Below are 18,324 nucleotides of genomic sequence, written 5' to 3' on the forward strand. Positions count from 1 at the left end.
TGTTTCCAACTGATTCTAGTTTTTAAAGTTCAGAACCTGAACATCCCTGAATGGGAGGAGTGAAGATTTCCCAGCATTCAGTCTGAAGAAGCTCAGCTCTTCTCAGCTCTGAGACATTTTCTGAATAAATCCCAGTCAGTGAATCTGCAGACCTGATCAGATCCAAACATCCATTTTCCAGGAGTCTCTGGTTTCATCTGTGTTGTTGTTCCAGCTGCTGAGGTCAGAATCCAGCTGTAAAACCTGGAGGCTGAATGTTCAGGTTCTCTCCTCCAAACATCCCCCCTCCCTCCCTCCAGCTGTGGAGAATAGCTGGAAAACAGCTGCATGTGTAAATAATGAGTCTGGAACAAGCTGCCACCTTCTGCTGCTGATCTGACTTTAGATTCAGGTTGATGATTGAAATGAAATCAGGGTTTGAACCTGGATCAGCAGAACCTGCTCAGCTGATCCTGGTTTAACCAGAGACTGTCCTCACTCTGCTCACCTCACTGACATGATGATCAATGATTATATAGGAGCTATATTAATAATCTATATTATAACAACGTGTGGTTTCAGCTGCAGTAATGTGGTGATGTTAAGAACTACAGTTTAGTTTGTTTAACTTTATCTTCATATTCTGACTGTATTCATAGTCAGACCAGTTACTGCAGCAGGAATCAACCAGCTGCTCTTTTCTCTGGACTCATTTCTCCTCAATTTAAGTTGCAAACATAACAATGAAAACAAAGATTAAAAACTTAAGAACATAATAAACGATTATTACCAGAAAGAAAAACAATCAGGTGGTGGTAGCAGCTTTATCCTCATTAACCATCATGAAACATTTTCATCAGAACTTCTCTCCTTCCTCATGAAGACTTTATCAACCTGCCTCTGATTTTACAGCAAACCTTCTGCTGCTCTGGAACAAGAAACTACAAACCAGGTGAGCCGTCACATGATCAGTTATTCAGCATTTATAACACCTGGACTTTGAACTCTGAATCGTTCAGATCAGGTAAAAGTCCAGTCCTGTCCAATTACAGTCTTTTCAGGTGTGGCACCAGTCTGGTTCTCCTGCGGTTCTGTTGGGTCTCAGATTGCTGATCACATTTTCTTCTTCAGCTCTTTGGATCGTTTGAACAAACTGTAAGTTTGCTTTGTTTTCTACATGAACTTTGTCTTCAGGAGCTTTACTGACTGTTTCTGCTCTGATGTTTGGAGAAAAGGTTCACTTCTGATTTCAGCTAAAAGTTGGATCTTTGCTGTTTGAAGGTTAATCTAAGAGATTATTGATTAACATCAGATGCTTCTGTTTTCTTCTGTGAAAAAATGATTCATAATTGTATTTCCTTGTATCAAACTCTGGTCTGCACCATTAAAGTAAGACACAACAATTTTATCCTGCTTCCCTTCAAAGTTAAATATTATAGCAAAATTTGTTCAATTCAGTCAAATTACTAAATAGTTCATCTTTAGTGGTGAATTTAAACCACTTGTAGAGATTAAAAATTAACTAAAATCCTTCCTGTTGTTCAAGTTGAATCAGTGAATGTAAATGTTGCTCCATGTCTCCATCTAGTGGCCTGATAGTAGAAGTGCAGGTTGAATCAGTGAATGTAAATGTTGCTCCATGTCTCCATCTAGTGGACTGATAGTAGAAGTGCAGCAGCTGATGCAGCTTCCTCTGCCTCTCTGCTGTCTGACTGCATTCACCTGACACTGATATGAAGCAGAGAAGAAGAGCCAATCAGAGGAGGAGCAGCTGATCTTTTTCCAGCACTAATGATGTAAAGGATGATCAGAGTTGATGTGCAGATGAATGATGTGTGTTTCCTCTGCAGGTGAAGCTAGAAAGTGTGTGTGAGCTGATGTGAATTCAGCAGCATGGATCAGTGTGAGGACAGAGAGGAGGGAGTCCCTCCCTCTAAAACCACTCTGTGTGGGGAAGATGAGAGCCAGAGCAAAGGTCAGAGGTGAGGTCACCATCTCTAACTGTCCACAGCCCTTTTCACACAGCGTTCACTATATCAGGCCAAAACAGACGTGGTGATGAAGCTGCTGCTGCTCCTCTTTGCTGCTTCATCCAGACTGAACAGATTCAGTTTTAATCATCATGTTTCTGTCAGGATCCATCAGAGACTCAGACCAGAACCAGAACCAGAACCAGAACCCAGCTGTGTGTCCTTTAAGAGCGACAGGTCAAAGGGTGAACCCTATAACTTTAAATCTCCTGGATCTCCACCATCAGAGAGGTGAGCTGTTTCTAACTGCTGTAAACTGAACCAGTAAGTTTCAGATGTTCCCAGTTATATTTACAGAGTTTTGATCCATTATCTAAACCAGCTGCTCTGTTCTAATGAAAACACCTTCATATCTTCATCTCTGGGTGATGATGATGATGTTCTGCTGCTTCCTGGCTCCATGTCAGACTAACAGTGGGACACATTTCCACCAGCCACTGGGAAATACCTGGTAAACCAGTCTGGTCCATCAGGACTTGGTTCCTGTGTGCATTGTGAGATCAGTTCAGCAGGAAGGAAAGCTTCATGATGTGGTTGGTGAGATCTGCTGGAACTCAACCAGACTGAGCTGATGTGGACCATCAGAGGTTCTGCTGGTTCTTAAAGGATCAGCAGGAACATTAAATCTTTACTTGGATCATCTGGTTCACTGCTCACATCCAGATATCACTTCATGGACCTTTACCTTCTGATTGTCTCTGTGTGGACAGATATAATGTGAGCTCACTGGCTTCCAGGATCTACAGGATCCATTTTAAATCCTCTAGAACATCCAGGAGAGGATCCCACATGGACACACCCACATATCTCAGAGCTCCTCCATGTCCACATCACCTCAGATCCAGTCATCAGAACCTGATGGATGTCCCACACTGTCCTGAAGACCTGTGTGGACAGAGCCTTCACTTCCACTGTCCCCAAGCTCTGGGACTCTGTCTCCACCAGCACCAGATCTGCTGACAGTGTGGACAGTTTGAAGTCCAAGTTCAGCACCAACTTTTTAAAATGTCTACTGGTGATTCTGGTGTTACTGGTCTTCATCCTTGTAGTTCATCTTCCTCTTTCTAACTTCTTTGTATTGTGTTCATGTGATGCTCTGTTTTCTGCTTTAATGTGACACTCTTAGTTATTTTATTAGTAAATATTGCTGGATGAATATTTCCTGCCTTCCTGATTGTTCCCGGTTCCTCCACAGAGTGGACCAGCAGAGCTCAGAGGTTCCCAGTGGTCCGTCTGCCCAGCAGCATCAAACACAGCTGGACTCCATATTTATGGTCTGTACATGAACAACAACTACTTTTCCATGGTTCTGTTCACAGTCGTCTCCATGCTGCACTTTGTAGACCAGAGGACTGTCAGTCTGTCCAACATCCATCTGGTGTTTGGCTCCATGATTTCAGTCTGATGTTTCCTTCATCTATTATTCTGTTCCAGCTGCTGGAGGAAAACATTGTCACTTTTGTGAAGAACGAGCTGAAGAAGATCCAGAAGGTTCTGAGTCCAGATTACCCAGAGTGCTCAGAGAGTCAGAGAGAGGATGATGAGGTGTTGAGAGGTGATGATGAAGAGCAGAGGAGGAGCAGCAGAGAGGCAGTGATGAAGATCACACTGAACTTCCTGAGGAGGATGAAGCAGGAGGAGCTGGCTGACCGTCTGCAGAGCAGTAAGAGGATTTCTACAAAGATTTGACCTGATGGATAAATGACACATTTACTGATGTCTGAAGAAATGGAATCATATTTATTTAAATCATCTTCAGAAGGTATTTTTGTTTCATCTCTGATTTTACATTTTGTATTACTTTAGAACATTTTGCTGCAGTTTGTCAACATGAACTTAAATCTGGTCTGAAGAAGAAGTTCCAGACTGTGTTTGAGGGGATTGCTAAAGCAGGAAGTCCAACCCTTCTGAACCAGATCTACACAGAGCTCTACATCACAGAGGGGGGGACTGGAGAGGTCAATGATGAACATGAGGTCAGACAGATTGAAACAGCATCCAGGAAACCACACAGACCAGAAACAACAATCAGACAAGGAGACATCTTTAAAGTCCCACCTGGAAGAGATCAACCAATCAGAACAGTGATGACAAAGGGAGTGGCTGGCATTGGGAAAACAGTCTTAACACAGAAGTTCACTCTGGACTGGGCTGAAGACAAAGCCCACCAGAACATCCACTTCATATTTCCATTCACCTTCAGAGAGCTGAATGTGCTGAGAGAGAAAAAGTTCAGCTTGGTGGAACTTGTTCATCACTTCTTTACTGAAACCAAAGGAATCTGCAGCTTTGAACACTTCCAGGTTCTGTTCATCTTTGATGGCTTGGATGAGAGTCGACTTCCGCTGGACTTCCACAACAAGGAGATCCTGACTGATGCTACAGAGTCCAGCTCAGTGGATGTTCTGCTGACAAATCTCATCAGGGGGAAACTGCTTCCCTCTGCTCTCCTCTGGATAACCACACGACCTGCAGCAGCCAATCAGATCCCTCCTCAGTGTGTTGGCATGGTGACAGAGGTCAGAGGGTTCAATGACCCCCAGAAGGAGGAGTACTTCAGGAAGAGATTCAGAGATGAGCAGCAGGCCAGCAGGATCATCTCCCACATGAAGACGTCACGAAGCCTCCACATCATGTGCCACATCCCAGTCTTCTGCTGGATCACTGCTACAGTTCTGGAGGATGTGTTGGAGACCAGAGAGGGAGGAGAGCTGCCCAGAACCCTGACTGAGATGTACATCCACTTCCTGGTGGTTCAGACCAAAGTGAAGAAGGTCAAGTATGATGGAGGAGCTGAAACAGATCCACACTGGAGTCCAGAGAGCAGGAAGATGATCGAGTCTCTGGGAAAACTGGCTTTTGATCAGCTGCAGAAAGGAAACCTGATCTTCTATGGATCAGACCTGACAGAGTGTGGCATCGATATCAGAGCAGCCTCAGTGTACTCAGGAGTGTTCACACAGATCTTTAGAGAGGAGAGAGGGCTGTACCAGGACAAGGTGTTCTGCTTCGTCCATCTGAGTGTTCAGGAGTTTCTGGCTGCTCTTCATGTTCATCGGACCTTCATCAACTCTGGAGTCAACCTGATAAAAGAAACACAAGCATCTAAAAGGTCTTCATTATTTAATAAACCTAAACTAAAGTCTCTCCATCAGAGAGCTGTTGACCAGGCCTTACAGAGTCCAAATGGACACCTGGACTTGTTCCTCCGTTTCCTCCTGGGACTTTCACTGCAGACCAATCAGAGACTCCTACAAGGTCTGCTGACACAGACAGGAAGTAGCTCACAGACCAATCAGGAAACAGTTCAGTACATCAAGGAGAAGATCAGTGAGAATGTGTCTGCAGAGAAAAGCATCAATCTGTTCCACTGTCTGAATGAACTGAATGATCGTTCTCTAGTGGAGGAGATCCAACAGTCTCTGAGTTCAGGAAGTCTCTCCACAGATAAACTGTCTCCTGCTCAGTGGTCAGCTCTGGTCTTCATCTTAGTGTCATCAGGAAAAGATCTGGATGTGTTTGACCTGAAGAAATACTCTGCTTCAGAGGAGGCTCTTCTGAGGCTGCTGCCAGTGGTTAAAGCCTCCAACAAAGCTCTGTAAGGACACACATTGTTACTGCAGGTATTGTTGATGGGTAGAAATCTGCTAATTATGAGGTGAATATTCATGTTTCAGTTAATATTTTGGTGCTTTGTCTCTTCAAAGTGTCCCACTGGGGTGGATGAGCAAAAACGAAACAGACTTCCTTCATCAGCTGAACATAATGTTACATATTCAAGCAGCAAAACTCCTCCACTTTATGTTAACATTGAAATGGATTAATATAGTTAATTGTGTAATTTTATAATTCTCTTTCCAACCTCCTTGTTACCTGTAGTTCTGTCATTTAAGGCTGGAGGCCCAACTATAGAATGAACCAGTTCACAACAAATACAAAGGTTGTGTAAAATAAGATGGTTCCTTCTCTGTCCAATAAAAACATTGTTGATTTGAAAGAACATAAATTGTGATGAATAGTTTAATACCAGATTTTCCTCCCTGTCTCCTCAGACTGAGTGGCTGTAACCTCTCAGAGAGAAGCTGTGAAGCTCTGTCCTCAGTTCTCAGCTCCCAGTCCTCCAGTCTCAGAGAACTGGACCTGAGTAACAACAACCTGCAGGATTCAGGAGTGAAGCTTCTCTCTGCTGGACTGAAGAGTCCAAACTGCAACCTGGAGACTCTCAGGTAAAATCTGACCAATCCTGGTGATTTCTATCCACCAGCTGCTAGCAGAGATTGACTAAAGTATCTGACCTCCATCCAAATGATGGGAATCAGGTGTTCCAGTAACTTCCATGGCTACAGGTTTATGAAAGTAGCACCAAGGCATGTAGACTGTTTTTACAAACATTTGTGAAATAATGTCTTGCTCTCAGGAACTCAGTGGATTCCGGCGTGAAACTGTGATAGGATGAGCAACAAGTGGCTTCCTGTCACTAACAAGTTTCTACACATAAACGTTGCTGGTTTTCATTCCCTCCATGCTGACAGAACCAAGAACAGAGGTGTTTAGAAAGGCAGTGGTCAGACTTCATTGATAGTGTAACTCTGGATACTTGACAGATTGCTGCATCCTCGGTGCACAAATTATCTTTATTGCAGATCCTTCCTCCCAGCAGTTGTTAGACTTTCTAACCAGAACTGCTCCCAATAGGGCTGCACCGATTGCAGTTTTCTGGCCGATTACAGATTACAGATCTTTTAAAAGCCTAACTTACCGATTCCGATTTTGGCTGATACCATGTTTTTGTCTGAAATGTTGCTCCATATATCAAGAAAGTTACTGAATTGGCAGCAATGGGGCGACTATTGTTAACTGTAAATGTGCAGACATGAGCTGGTCGGCCGGTTTGTCAGTCAAACTTTTCTCACGGGAGAAAAGAAAAGCACAGTGATTGATTTTTAGACTTTTGCCGAGGTTGATAACATCGGTGGATAAGATCAGCTTCACATGTAAAAATCAGTAGATTACTGATCCCCTAAAATTAAGGAAATCGGCACCGATAAATCGGTGCAGCCCTAGCTCCCAACAAACTCATTAATTATATACATTCTGGCTGTTACCTGGAGTCTTTTTACATTTCTTTTAAATAGTCTATTGCTGTTTAACATACAAATATACACATCTTATAGATGGTTATAAAATGCCCTACTCAGCTGCACATTTCTTTGAAACTGATGCTGTTTTTATTAAATTTACAGCATTATTATTATTCCTCTGTTTTAAATGTGTCATTACTCTACAGTCTCCTATTATTTATTTTTACCTTTTCTTGAATATCTGATTCTTCCATTTAAACTTGTTGCTGGTAAACCTGAACTCCCTGCTGTGGATCAATGAAGGATGTTTCTATTCTGATCCGTTCTACATGTGACAAATGTTGATTTTATTACACACAGAACTACATGAGAGTGTTTTTACTATTTCATCTTATTGACAGGTTAATTTATTGACTTTTTTCCTCTCCTATAAATGTCCAGTTCAGACCTTGGGCTCTACCTCAATGTTCTCATCTTGTGATGAATTGTGTGTCTGCAGCTTATCAGGCTGTTTGGTCTCAGAGGAAGGCTGTGCTTCTCTGGCCTCAGCTCTGACCTTTAACCCCTCCCATCTGAAAGAGTTGGACCTGAGCTACAATCATCCAGGAGACTCAGGAGTGAAGCTGCTGTCGGCTGGACTGAAGGATCCAGACTGGAGACTGGAAGCTCTCAGGTATGGAGGAACCTGCTGCAGGAGCAGAGAAGGTCTGATAGAGGAGGAAGAGGAGAAACGTCTTTAGTCTGATGGGAAACATTTAGTTTGAAGAGAAATATTTAGTTTGATCATTAAATATTTAGACGCCTCATCTGGAGGCAGAGATCATTACCCAGTTTTCTGGAATATTCTCCTGACTAAGAACGGCTCACAAGGAAAATGAAAGAGTGGGATGGATTTAATAGAGTTTAATAGGGACTCTGACTAAATGAATAAAAGTGAAGTTCAGTTAGATTTCCATGATGATCTACTGATGACAGAAAGGACTTTAAAACAATATTTGATGGAGCTCCAGACCAATCAGCCCCAAGGAGCAAAGAGGAGAAGAAAAGTAACTCCATGTTGGTCAGATGGATGTTTAAAAGTTCAGAGAGAGAAATCAAGATTTGGAACTAAACTCACAAGTGTGTATAGCGCCACCTGGTGGTGCTGGTTGGTAGAGGAAGTGCTGAAAGGTTGGAGGTGTTTGTCAGAGGTGTGTGATGATGGAAGCCTCTCCCTGGTTTGTGAGTCTGAGCTCAGAGATCAAATGTTTGGTTCTTGTTGAACTCTTTGTTGAATGTGATGCAGCTTCTCCTTTTTAATGTTTGTATTTCTGGATATTCCAGTGAGGCCACAGCAGGTTTTCAGCAGCAGGTTGTTTAGTGTTTCATTCCTTCATCTGTGTGTGGGAGTGTGGATGGAGCAGGTATCCAGGTGTTGATCAGAGTTTAGATTGATTGGATTTTAATGCTGATTATTAAATCAGGTTGAGCTTCCAGAAATGTTTCCTTAGTTTCCTGATGTCCTTTTAGGCTTCAGTGAGTTTCTTCAGGTTGTTACTGAGGGATTTCCTTTCTCCTCTCTGTTGGAGCTTTTCCTGTGTTTGGAGAAATGAGTTATGCTGCAGCAGCACCAACTGTCCTTCCTACATCCACTGCAGTTTGCAATCCAGATGTTGGACTGTTCCTGTCTCAGTGGAGGACAATGTGTGTCTGAGAGACATGTAATGTCCATGTTTGCTGCTGAAAGAGACTGATGGTCTGACCCCCCTCCTCCTTTCAGGGTGGAGCCTGCTGGAGGCCCATTCTTGACACCAGGTCTGAGGAAGTGTAAGTGTGTTTTTCATCTGATTCATGACAACAAAGCAGCTCACATTCAACCATCTTCAAACTGTCACATCACTCATTCAGGATCATCATCAAAGATCAATAAATGATCAATAACTGCAGCTGGATTGTGTTTGTTCTCTCCATCAGATTCCTGTCAACTCACCATCGACACAAACACAGTGAGCAGAAACCTCAAACTGTCTGAAGACAACAGGAAGGTGACATACAGGTGGAAGGAGCTTCTGTCATATCCTGATCATCCAGACAGATTTGATTATCGTCAGCTGCTGTGTAGAACTGGTCTGACTGGTCGCTGTTACTGGGAGGTCGAGTGGAGAGGATTTGTTTATATATCAGTGAGTTACAGAAGAATCAGGAGGAAAGGAGGCAGTAGTGACTGTTGGTTTGGATATAATGATCATTCCTGGAGTCTGAGATGCTCTATTGATGGTTACTCTGTCTGTCACAATAACATAGTAACTCATCTCTCCTCCTCCTCCTCCTCCGTCTCTAACAGAGTATCAGTGTATGTGGACTGTCCTGCTGGCATTCTGTCCTTCTACAGAGTCTCCTCTGACTCACTGATCCTCCTCCACACCTTCAACACCACATTCACTGAACCTCTGATTCCTGGATTTAGGATCTATTGGTCCAGTTCTGGTTCCTCAGTGTTTCTTTGCTGATTTGAGTCTAAAGAGTCTAAAGATTTTCCTCCAGTCAGAGAAACTCTCTCACTGTTGAACAGATAGTTCATCTCTACAATCTATTTCTTGGTGAAACTTTTCTGATTGAGTCCTTGGAAACTTTTTCTTCTTCCAGTCCTTTAAAGATGGAAGCTGGGATTATTCCAGGATTATTCCAGGATTATTCCAGGATCCTCATGTTTTCCTGTTTGTTTCCAGTCAAAGCTTCACACTGAATATCAAGATGTTGTTTCTCTTATTTTTTCCTCTCATTCATCAGATTTCATTGAAATGTTGATCAGTTTTTCTCTCTGAACATTTTCTGTTTCTGTCGGCTCCTATTTTTCTAAACTCGTCAGATTTGAATATTAAATCTTCCTTTTGTTTATTTGCTGCAGTTTTTCTTCATGTGTTTTAGAGAAATAAAAACATTTTTCTTCTTCTGCATTTGGTTTATTTGCTGCTCATTCTGTTCTTTTCCTGTTCAAATTTAAATATTTGCATTAAATTTTTTTTTTTCATCAACTCTGCCTTTCAGAAAGTCCTAGTTAAAGTAAAACATTCCCATGAAGGTGAAAAAAGAAAAATATAATCTACAACATTGTGGCATTTAAATACAGGTTTGTCTCACCAAATTAGTTTCCAGCAGTTCATTGTTTTTTTGTAAAATTAAAAGATGACACTTTGTCTCTTCCCTCTGAATAAACTCTGGACTCTCAGTGCAGAATTAGTAGTTTGAACAAATTCAGGCATTTATAGCTGCAGTGTGTAACTTTTCTTAAAAATATGTTTTTTTACATATTTGTGAAAAATGTTACCGTGTCATGACTGTATGGCATCAGACAGATGAAATGTGAACAGATCAAACTCCTCCATGAGCTGCTATTGAGGTTTGAAGAAATACACCATGTTGGTGTAGCGCGTTAGCATTAGCTCCTGTTAAGTGCTATGTTATTGTAGTGCTTTAGCATTAGTTTAAGATAAATGCCTTAGTGTAGCGTTTTTAGTGTTAGCTACTGCTAAATACCATGTTTGTGCAGCATGTTAGCATTTGTTTCTGCTAAATATAATAAGTACTATGTTGGTATTGTGCTGTAGCTTTAGTTAGTGCTAAATACCATGTTGGTGTAGCGCTTTACAGCTAGCTACTGATAAATACTGACATGGTGTAGCCTAGAGGTTTCCAAACATTTTCTGCCCTCCTATGAATTACAAATAGAGAGAGTTCGACTCTGTCTGTCTGGTTGAACGATGTGTGTGAGCGAGGGGCATTCTTAGAGACTCCCTGTTGTACTCAGCCCCGTCTCCAGACCAGTTTAACAGGGAGGCATCAACTTATTTCAGGGGATAGGGTTGCCACCTTTCTGAAATCAAAATAAGGGACGCCCACTAATGCGCTTCGTCCGAGTCTCAGCAATCCGCCCAATATTTGAACGCCCCGCTTATGCAAAAGTGATGCAAAAGGGCCTGAATTTTCTCGGGTCAGTGAGTGGAGGATTATTTTAGTTCATAGGTTCGGAGTTGTTTATGTCACGATGTCGACAGTGGGACTCGAACACGCGACCCTGTGATTCACCAGGTTCCTCTTTCACTTTATGAAGCCGCTCACGTTGAATCTACCTGGGTATTTTGTGTTGTGGACTTTTCTTTTTGGATTGTTCCACCTTTACAAGCTTTTTACTGATTATTAGTTATGTATGGTTTATAATATGTATCAGGTTAAATTAAGTTCAGAGCGTAAAAAGCAAATGTAAATAAAATCTAAGTCACAATATGTACCTACATAGTAATACAAACTGATGAGAACTTAATCCTTCTGACACCTCAGTGTAGCTGCACCTGTTGCTAAAGACCAGCCTGAAACCCCACAGGGCTCAAAGTTCAGGTGATGATCTGCAGCTCCCCAGATCCCCAGCTGGTCAGTAAACGCTGCGTCCTCCAAATCAAAGCAACTAAAAGTTGCACAACAAACTGATTCTGTGAAGAGCATTTATTCCCACAAGAACAAACTTCCACTTATAAGCAGGGAAATATCAAGTACAACTTTATTAAGGGATATAAATGGGAACAAAACAAACATCACAATACAAAATATACAAGTTGTCTAATATGTTTGGGCGAGTATAAAGATCTATTTACATTTTTAAAGATTTATATACAATATTTAAAGATGTACCGTCAGGTCCTCCAGCTCCCCGTCTACAAAGCCGTCGTCGGCCGCCTCCTCGTCCTCCATGTTCTCCATCCACCGATCCTCTTCCTCCGGGTCGACCAGGACGGTCAGGGACTGACCGGACCGGCTGTAGAGGTCCTCCATCCCAAGGAGTTCTCCTGCAAGAGAACCTGGTCCAGAACTGGAACCAAATAAGTGGCAGAAAAGTAAATCCACAAGAAAACGTTCAGATCCTACATGGTGAAGCTTTGAAGCTAAAAACATTTTCATAAAAATACATTTAACTTTTTCTGAAAGAAGTTTTTACTGACAAAGTACATTTAAAAGTGTTATTTGAAGTGGAATTTAAATTAAATGAGCTGCTTTTGTATCTATACTGTGACTTTAAAAAACGAACTGTTGCACTTTAATATCCATCTGTATAATTGTTTCTCCTGCTTTCAGAGTTCTGGTCAACACTTCTGAGTAAACGGCCATCATTCTGACCCGGTTCGCCCCAGGAGGCTGGTAGCTCATCCAGCCGAGCCTTCAGGATCTTCCGGCTGAGTCTGTCCAGCCTCAGCCTCCCTCTGGACGCTGCTATACATCCTAAATCTGGCGGTTCCCCCAACCGCTTCCTCCATCCGGTCCTGGTTCCAGAGCATCAGGCCTTCCAGCAGGTCGGCCTGGAAGTGAGCGGCGCTGGTCGCTGCAGGTCAAAGGAAATATATTCTGTTTAAAACCAGCAGGAGAGAAGCAGAGAGGAAACATTAAAGATGTTAATCAGCTGCCTGGGATGAAGCGTTGAGGTGGAAGGATGGGAAAAAGAGGAGGAGGAGGAGAAGGTATCAGACCTAGTGATGGTGTCCAGGTGTCCTGGATCTCCTTCCTCCTCTTCAGCCCGTTTGCTGTGAAAAGGGTCATGTTGGTGTCTGTCCGAGCGTTGGCCTCCTTCAGGGCGGTGATGAGAGCCTGGGCCTCCTTCAGGGAGGCGATGAGAGCCTGGGCCTCCTTCAGGGAGGCGGTGAGAGCCTGGGCCTCCTTCAGGGAGGCGATGAGAGCCTGGGCCTCCTTCAGGGAGGCGGTGAGAGCCTGGGCCTCCTTCAGGGAGGCGGTGAGAGCCTGGGCCTCCTTCAGGGAGGCGATGAGAGCCTGGGCCTCCTTCAGGGAGGCGATGAGAGCCTGGGCCTCCTTCGGGGAGGCGATGAGAGCCTGGGCCTCCTTCGGGGAGGCGATGAGAGCCTGGGCCTCCTTCAGGGAGGCGATGAGAGCCTGGGCCTCCTTCAGGGAGGCGATGAGAGCCTGGGCCTCCTGCTTGGCTCCTCATTCCTCCTTCATGGACCTGATTTAAAGTCTCCTCCATCAGACATCCGGAGTCTTCTGGGCCTCCTGCAGCTCGGCCTCCTTCTCCTGAACAGCTCCAGATCTCCCTCCACCTCCTGATCTGGGAGGTGGAGCTGAGGAGCAGAAAAACAACCTGATATCTTTTCTGTCAGGTTAGTTTTCTGAAGATAGTTTATTAAATACCGTAAATATCCAGAAGAATTCCCCAGAACATCTTGTGTTTTAACTGTAACTTTTTCTTTAGCCGTCGACTTTCTAACTTCCTTCTCTCCTCAGAGACCTGAGGACAGAACAACTAAACATGTTTTACTGTCTCTGCTGGGAAACTAAAACCACAGTTTCCTGTTTCCCCATTTTAAATAGTGAAACTGTTTAAACCTGAGTGACCAAAACGTCACCTGGATAAAATGTTTCCTTCTTTTCTCCTTCTTCCTGTTCCCCTCATGGCACCAACTTTCCTCTGAATCCTATGAAGCATCTACCAGTTCTCTCTTCTTCACTGCTTCTGCCATCTTTCCTTCACCTTTTGTTTAATAATACATTTTATTTCGTCTTTACTAAATGAATCAGTTTCTCAATAAAACTGTTTTTGAAGCTTGTTTTGCATATTTATCTGCCGACTCGTTTCCTTTTATTCCTCCATGAGATGAACCCATGAAAAAATGACTATTAATCCCACGGCCTGAATTATATAAAGTAAAAACTGAATCTCCAATAAAAGGTCTGGTCGACTATCAGACTGATTATTTTAACTGAGTCTAATGATGAACTTGAATCAGAACAAAGTGAATTGGCTGATTTCCACTTTACTGCCATTTGGTTTCCTGCTTCCTAATGGGACCCCCCCCCCCCAAAGCCCCTTCAATAGTTACTTCATTATGCAAATCAATCTAAAGGTTATCAAGCTGAACTCCAGGGGGAAAAGATCCTTTGGTCTATAAAACAAAGAACATTGTGTTTATATGTGACCAACAGCATAAATTCATCAGTTTAACATCCACAGATCATTTCATGGCTGTTCATCATATTTTCTGTTCTCCATCCACCAAAACAACAAGACAAACAAACAAAAAGCCCAAATCAGTCCAACGTCTCAGACCAGCAGCTCCACATGGATCCTCTGGTCCAGCAGAGGCCCGGCTCACACACAGACCGGGAATTAAACCAGTGAGGTCAGCATCTTCCAGAACATGTTTAGTTTCCATTTATTCCTCAGACGTCCCAGTGACCCTATAAACCAGAGACTCTTCAGAGGGCCCCACTCCTCGCTCTGAACCGACACCTTGTCAGGTTTAGTCGGTGAGGACTGAAAGTCCAGAGACGCACTTTCCCCTTTTTCCTCTGATTTCCATTAAATCCTGTATTTCACCATGAAACGAAGCTGCAGCCTTGAATTTAGGAGCCTAATAATTCAGACACCAGCCTCTTCATGTGGTTCAATCACTCAGTTAAAGTTTCTATTGACCTTTTGTTTCTGTGGGTCAACCCAGAGTTGGGTCTGCTGAGCTCTGCTCAGTTTCTCTCTGACCTCCATACGTCTCAGCAGAGCCTCCAGACTGTGGAGAATTATCCTTTCTCAGTTCAGCTTCTCAGTGTTTGAGGCTCAATGAGTTGAATTCATGAACTCCATGAATTCAGACTAAGAAGCAGAGCTGGTCCATCATCAGGCCGTCGTTATGGGCTGGAACAACAAAAAGGCTCCTAGCAACAGGTTCTGGTTCCTGTTGTTGGCTCATTTTTAGCTTTGTGCGCATGTGCACTATGGCTGCGCATGTGTAGATACGAGCATGGAAGCAGCTGGAAGAGACGGAGGAAAACATGAAATTATTTATTCCAACTAATGTCAAGAAATCTTTTTCATTAATTGTTGAAAAGCCAATAGAATAAATCTACTTGCTCTTTTTAAACCAACTATAAATAAACTAGACGTTTAATGATAGATGCAAACATAGATATATGCAAAATAGATCAGCACACAGCGACTCAGCAACCCAAAATAAATCCACAATACAGACGACACAGCAAATTAAATCATGTCAACATGTCACAGCCAAACTGAATAAATCCAAAATAGTAAAAACATGAAAATAACTCAAAAGGCCACTTTGCTCCACAAAGCCTTCCTGTTTCCCATCAGAACCAGAACTTCTGGTCCAGTGAACATCATCTGGATCATGGAGATTATTTGCTGAGATCTTGTTTCCAGGCAGGTTTTCCTCTGATCCTTCAGAGGATCTGGGTTTCCTCCTCAACACCATTCAGCTCAACTTTCACCTGATTTGATCTTATTGCAGATTCTGAAAGCAGCAGGTTCTGAACCAGGGCTGCATTTTACCAGGGCTGGTCCAGAACCAGAATGTGGCCCTGATATGGAAACTGGATCATCTCTGATTGTCCGGTTTGACCATCGTGGCTCCAGCTGCTCTGAGAGCTGCAGATCCAGAGCGTCTCTGTCTGAGGATCAGATCCAGAGGAAACGGCGATCTGCTGCTGAGAGGATGAAGGTTGATGATGAGTTACAGGTGTGATGCGTTTACAGCTGGCGTCTCCTAGAGACGTGTTGGTCACCTGGCAGTAGAAGGTGGAACATCTTCATTGAAAACATTCAAATCCTGTTTTGAGAGTTTTTATTGTGGTTCTATTTCTCCTGAGAAATTCTTTTTTTATTTTCTCATGTTGTTTCAGCTCCAGTCTCTGACATCAGGATCCATCAGGATGGAAACAGGATCACCTGCAGCTCAGAGGGGATCTACCCTCAACCTGAACCCACCTGGTCCACTGAGCCTCCATCCAACACGGCTCTGCAGAACAGAACCAGAGTCCATCAGACTGAGGAGAAGCTTGATGACATCAGCAGCTCTCTGACGGGTCCAGATGGTCCAGATCTGATCACTGAAATATCCTGAATGAGGTTCAGGATTTCTGAACAAAAGGTTTCATTACTCAGCAGATTACTATTAAACTTCCAGTTTGAAGCTGGTTTAGATTCATTTAGAGAGAGAAACAAGGTAACTGAACAATGATCTGTTAGAGGAGCCGCTGAGATTTCACAGCTTGAATATTATTTACCAGATTATGAGGGATTAACCAATAATCTGGCTTAGAGCTCTGGCCATTTCCAGAAGGATTGAACCAGGAGTATTGTCTGGTTTTAGGGTTTCTAATTCTCCAGCAGTCTGTCAAATCTGTAAGTTTACAAAAACATCATTGTAAATGTGGTGCTGCCCCCTAGAGGGGAGACGATCGATTGATCCATCTGGAGTTACATTGAAATCTCCTCCTAAAATAACCTGATCAGTGAATATTTTAATTTCCAATGTTTTATCATCACTCAGCAAAAAATATACTATTAATCGCTTTATTATTGTATCCATATACACACCAAAATGATCTTATTTCCTTAATTTCCACTATTACAGTTACCCAGAGGCCATTTGAGTCACTGATTTGCTCCAACAAAGAACCTGGGAATCTGTAAAACATGATCATAACCAGCTGAATGACCACGACTAAAATAAATGTTATCACCCATTGAAGTTTCCAGAATTTAGCCTCCTCACTTGATGAAGGAGCTTCTGCAGAAAAAAACAATTTGCCTTTTGCTCCTTACAATAAAGAAAAGTAGCCTTACGGTTAACAATAGTTTTAAACCCTAGTATGAAGTGAAAGTAATGACAACATGACAGAAACACAGTAGTTGTGCAAAACCTAATTTCTGAACGATGAGCAGGAATGAGGTAACATATCCAGTAGCAGCTGTATGGTTTAGTGCGACGGCCCTTTAAACACATACAAACATAACATACCAGACCAGTGGGAGTAAAAGAGAAACGGCGGTGTAATTATTCAGGGTCCACTCTCCGATTGTCGATCAGGGCGAAGCCTTCCTTCAGGTGCGTTTGCCTCGGCTCCTGGCATCCTGAACCAGGGGCCACAGCTCAGCCCGGGCCCCTGGCCTCCTTAGGAAAGGCCTCCTGGAAGCTAATGTGCATTTCTTTACAAACTTTAGCATCTTTGGATTTCCTCCAGACGTCATCCCGTCTTATTTTTGACACAAATGGAACCCCATAACACTTTAGGTTAGCTAATGCTGAGTGAATTTGAAGTATCTTCATAATTATTCTGACTTAAACTTTGCTCAAGTAACATTTAACATACTTAGTATATTTATTTTCACCAGGGAAGTTGAAATAATAAAGATTAAAATCATGAAAATGCTCCTCACTGAATCCTGTTGGGAGATTTTGATCTGGATGTTGTTGGTGTGATCAGCATCCAGCCTCAGAGAAAACAGCCACACTTCCTCTGTCTTCTCTCTCAGCGGCTCCGTTTCTTTAAGAACGGTTCATCTGATGAACAGTTTATCTAATGAACAGTTCATCTGATGACCAATTCATCTGTTGAAGAGTTCATCTGCTGAACAGTTCATCTGACCAGATGAACAGTTCATCTGCAGAACAGTTCATCGGCTGAACAGTTCATCTGATGAACAGTTCATCTGAACAGATCATCAGATGAACAGTTCACCTAATGAACAGTTCATCTGCTGAACAGTTCATCTAATGAACAGTTCATCTGCTGAACAGTTCATCTAATGAACAGTTCACCTGAACAGTTCATCTAATGAACAGTTCATCTGCTGAACAGTTCATCTAATGAACAGTTCACCTGAACAGTTCATCTAATGAACAGTTCATCTGCTGCAGCTGAACAATGAGCTGAATCTCTTCATGGATCAGAACCGCCTCATCAAACTCAGAGGTTCTCCCAGTTCAGTTCATCACTGAATGATTCCAGTGGTTCTGAAGTCCTGGTCAGATTCTGTTTCCATGGAAACCTTCAGGTCGTTTTCTCTGGTCTGGTCTCTTTGCTCCTTTAGATTCTGAAACATCAGCAGCACCAAGCTGAGTTTTCCTCCTGTGCAGCTTGTGCTCCATCAGGCGCTTCTTGCTCCTGATTCTGTTGCTGTTCTTTCTGGACCGGATCCAGAAGGGAACCTGGAACCAGTTGGACTTTCTGCAGATGATGTGGTTCTGTTTGTGTTCAGACTGTGACCCTCATGTGGCCTGAAGTGGTTCCAGGCCAAAGTGAAGCTGTTTGCTGAGATTCAGCTCAGGGTCCAGAACCTTGTGGCCCGCTGCCTCCAGGTTGGGACGGATCTCAGACTCCAGCTGAGACGTTCAGACGTCTGGATGTTTGGGTGATAAATGACGGCGGGATGGAGCTGCAGAAGATCAGAGGCTTTTAAA

General features: G+C 43.0%; 1 protein-coding gene across 1 annotated transcript; it reads left to right on the forward strand.

Annotated features, from left to right (window-relative positions):
- Positions 1-3,202: 3,202 nt before the first annotated feature.
- On the forward strand, positions 3,203-5,644 carry LOC148156117 (NLR family CARD domain-containing protein 3-like). Its single transcript, XM_088010616.1, has 2 exons — positions 3,203-3,672; positions 3,816-5,644. Exons 1-2 carry the CDS (start codon positions 3,414-3,416, stop codon positions 5,609-5,611), a joined length of 2,055 nt encoding a protein of 684 aa, XP_087866742.1. The 5' UTR covers positions 3,203-3,413; the 3' UTR covers positions 5,612-5,644.
- The last annotated feature ends 12,680 nt before the right edge of the window (positions 5,645-18,324 follow it).

This window comes from Poecilia mexicana, unplaced genomic scaffold, assembly GCF_051168715.1.
Source record: "Poecilia mexicana isolate PSO_F unplaced genomic scaffold, ASM5116871v1 scaffold_12, whole genome shotgun sequence".
NCBI lineage: Eukaryota > Metazoa > Chordata > Actinopteri > Cyprinodontiformes > Poeciliidae > Poecilia > Poecilia mexicana.

What these genes read in the sequence shown, in the direction of transcription:
- LOC148156117 (XM_088010616.1), top strand. Translation starts at nt 3,414, where the DNA reads ATGTTTCCTTCATCTATTATTCTGTTCCAGCTGCTGGAGGAAAACATT. An exon ending in GGCTGACCGTCTGCAGAGCA is followed by an intron (nt 3,673 to 3,815) that starts GTAAGAGGATTT and finishes GTATTACTTTAG; the next exon opens with AACATTTTGCTGCAGTTTGT.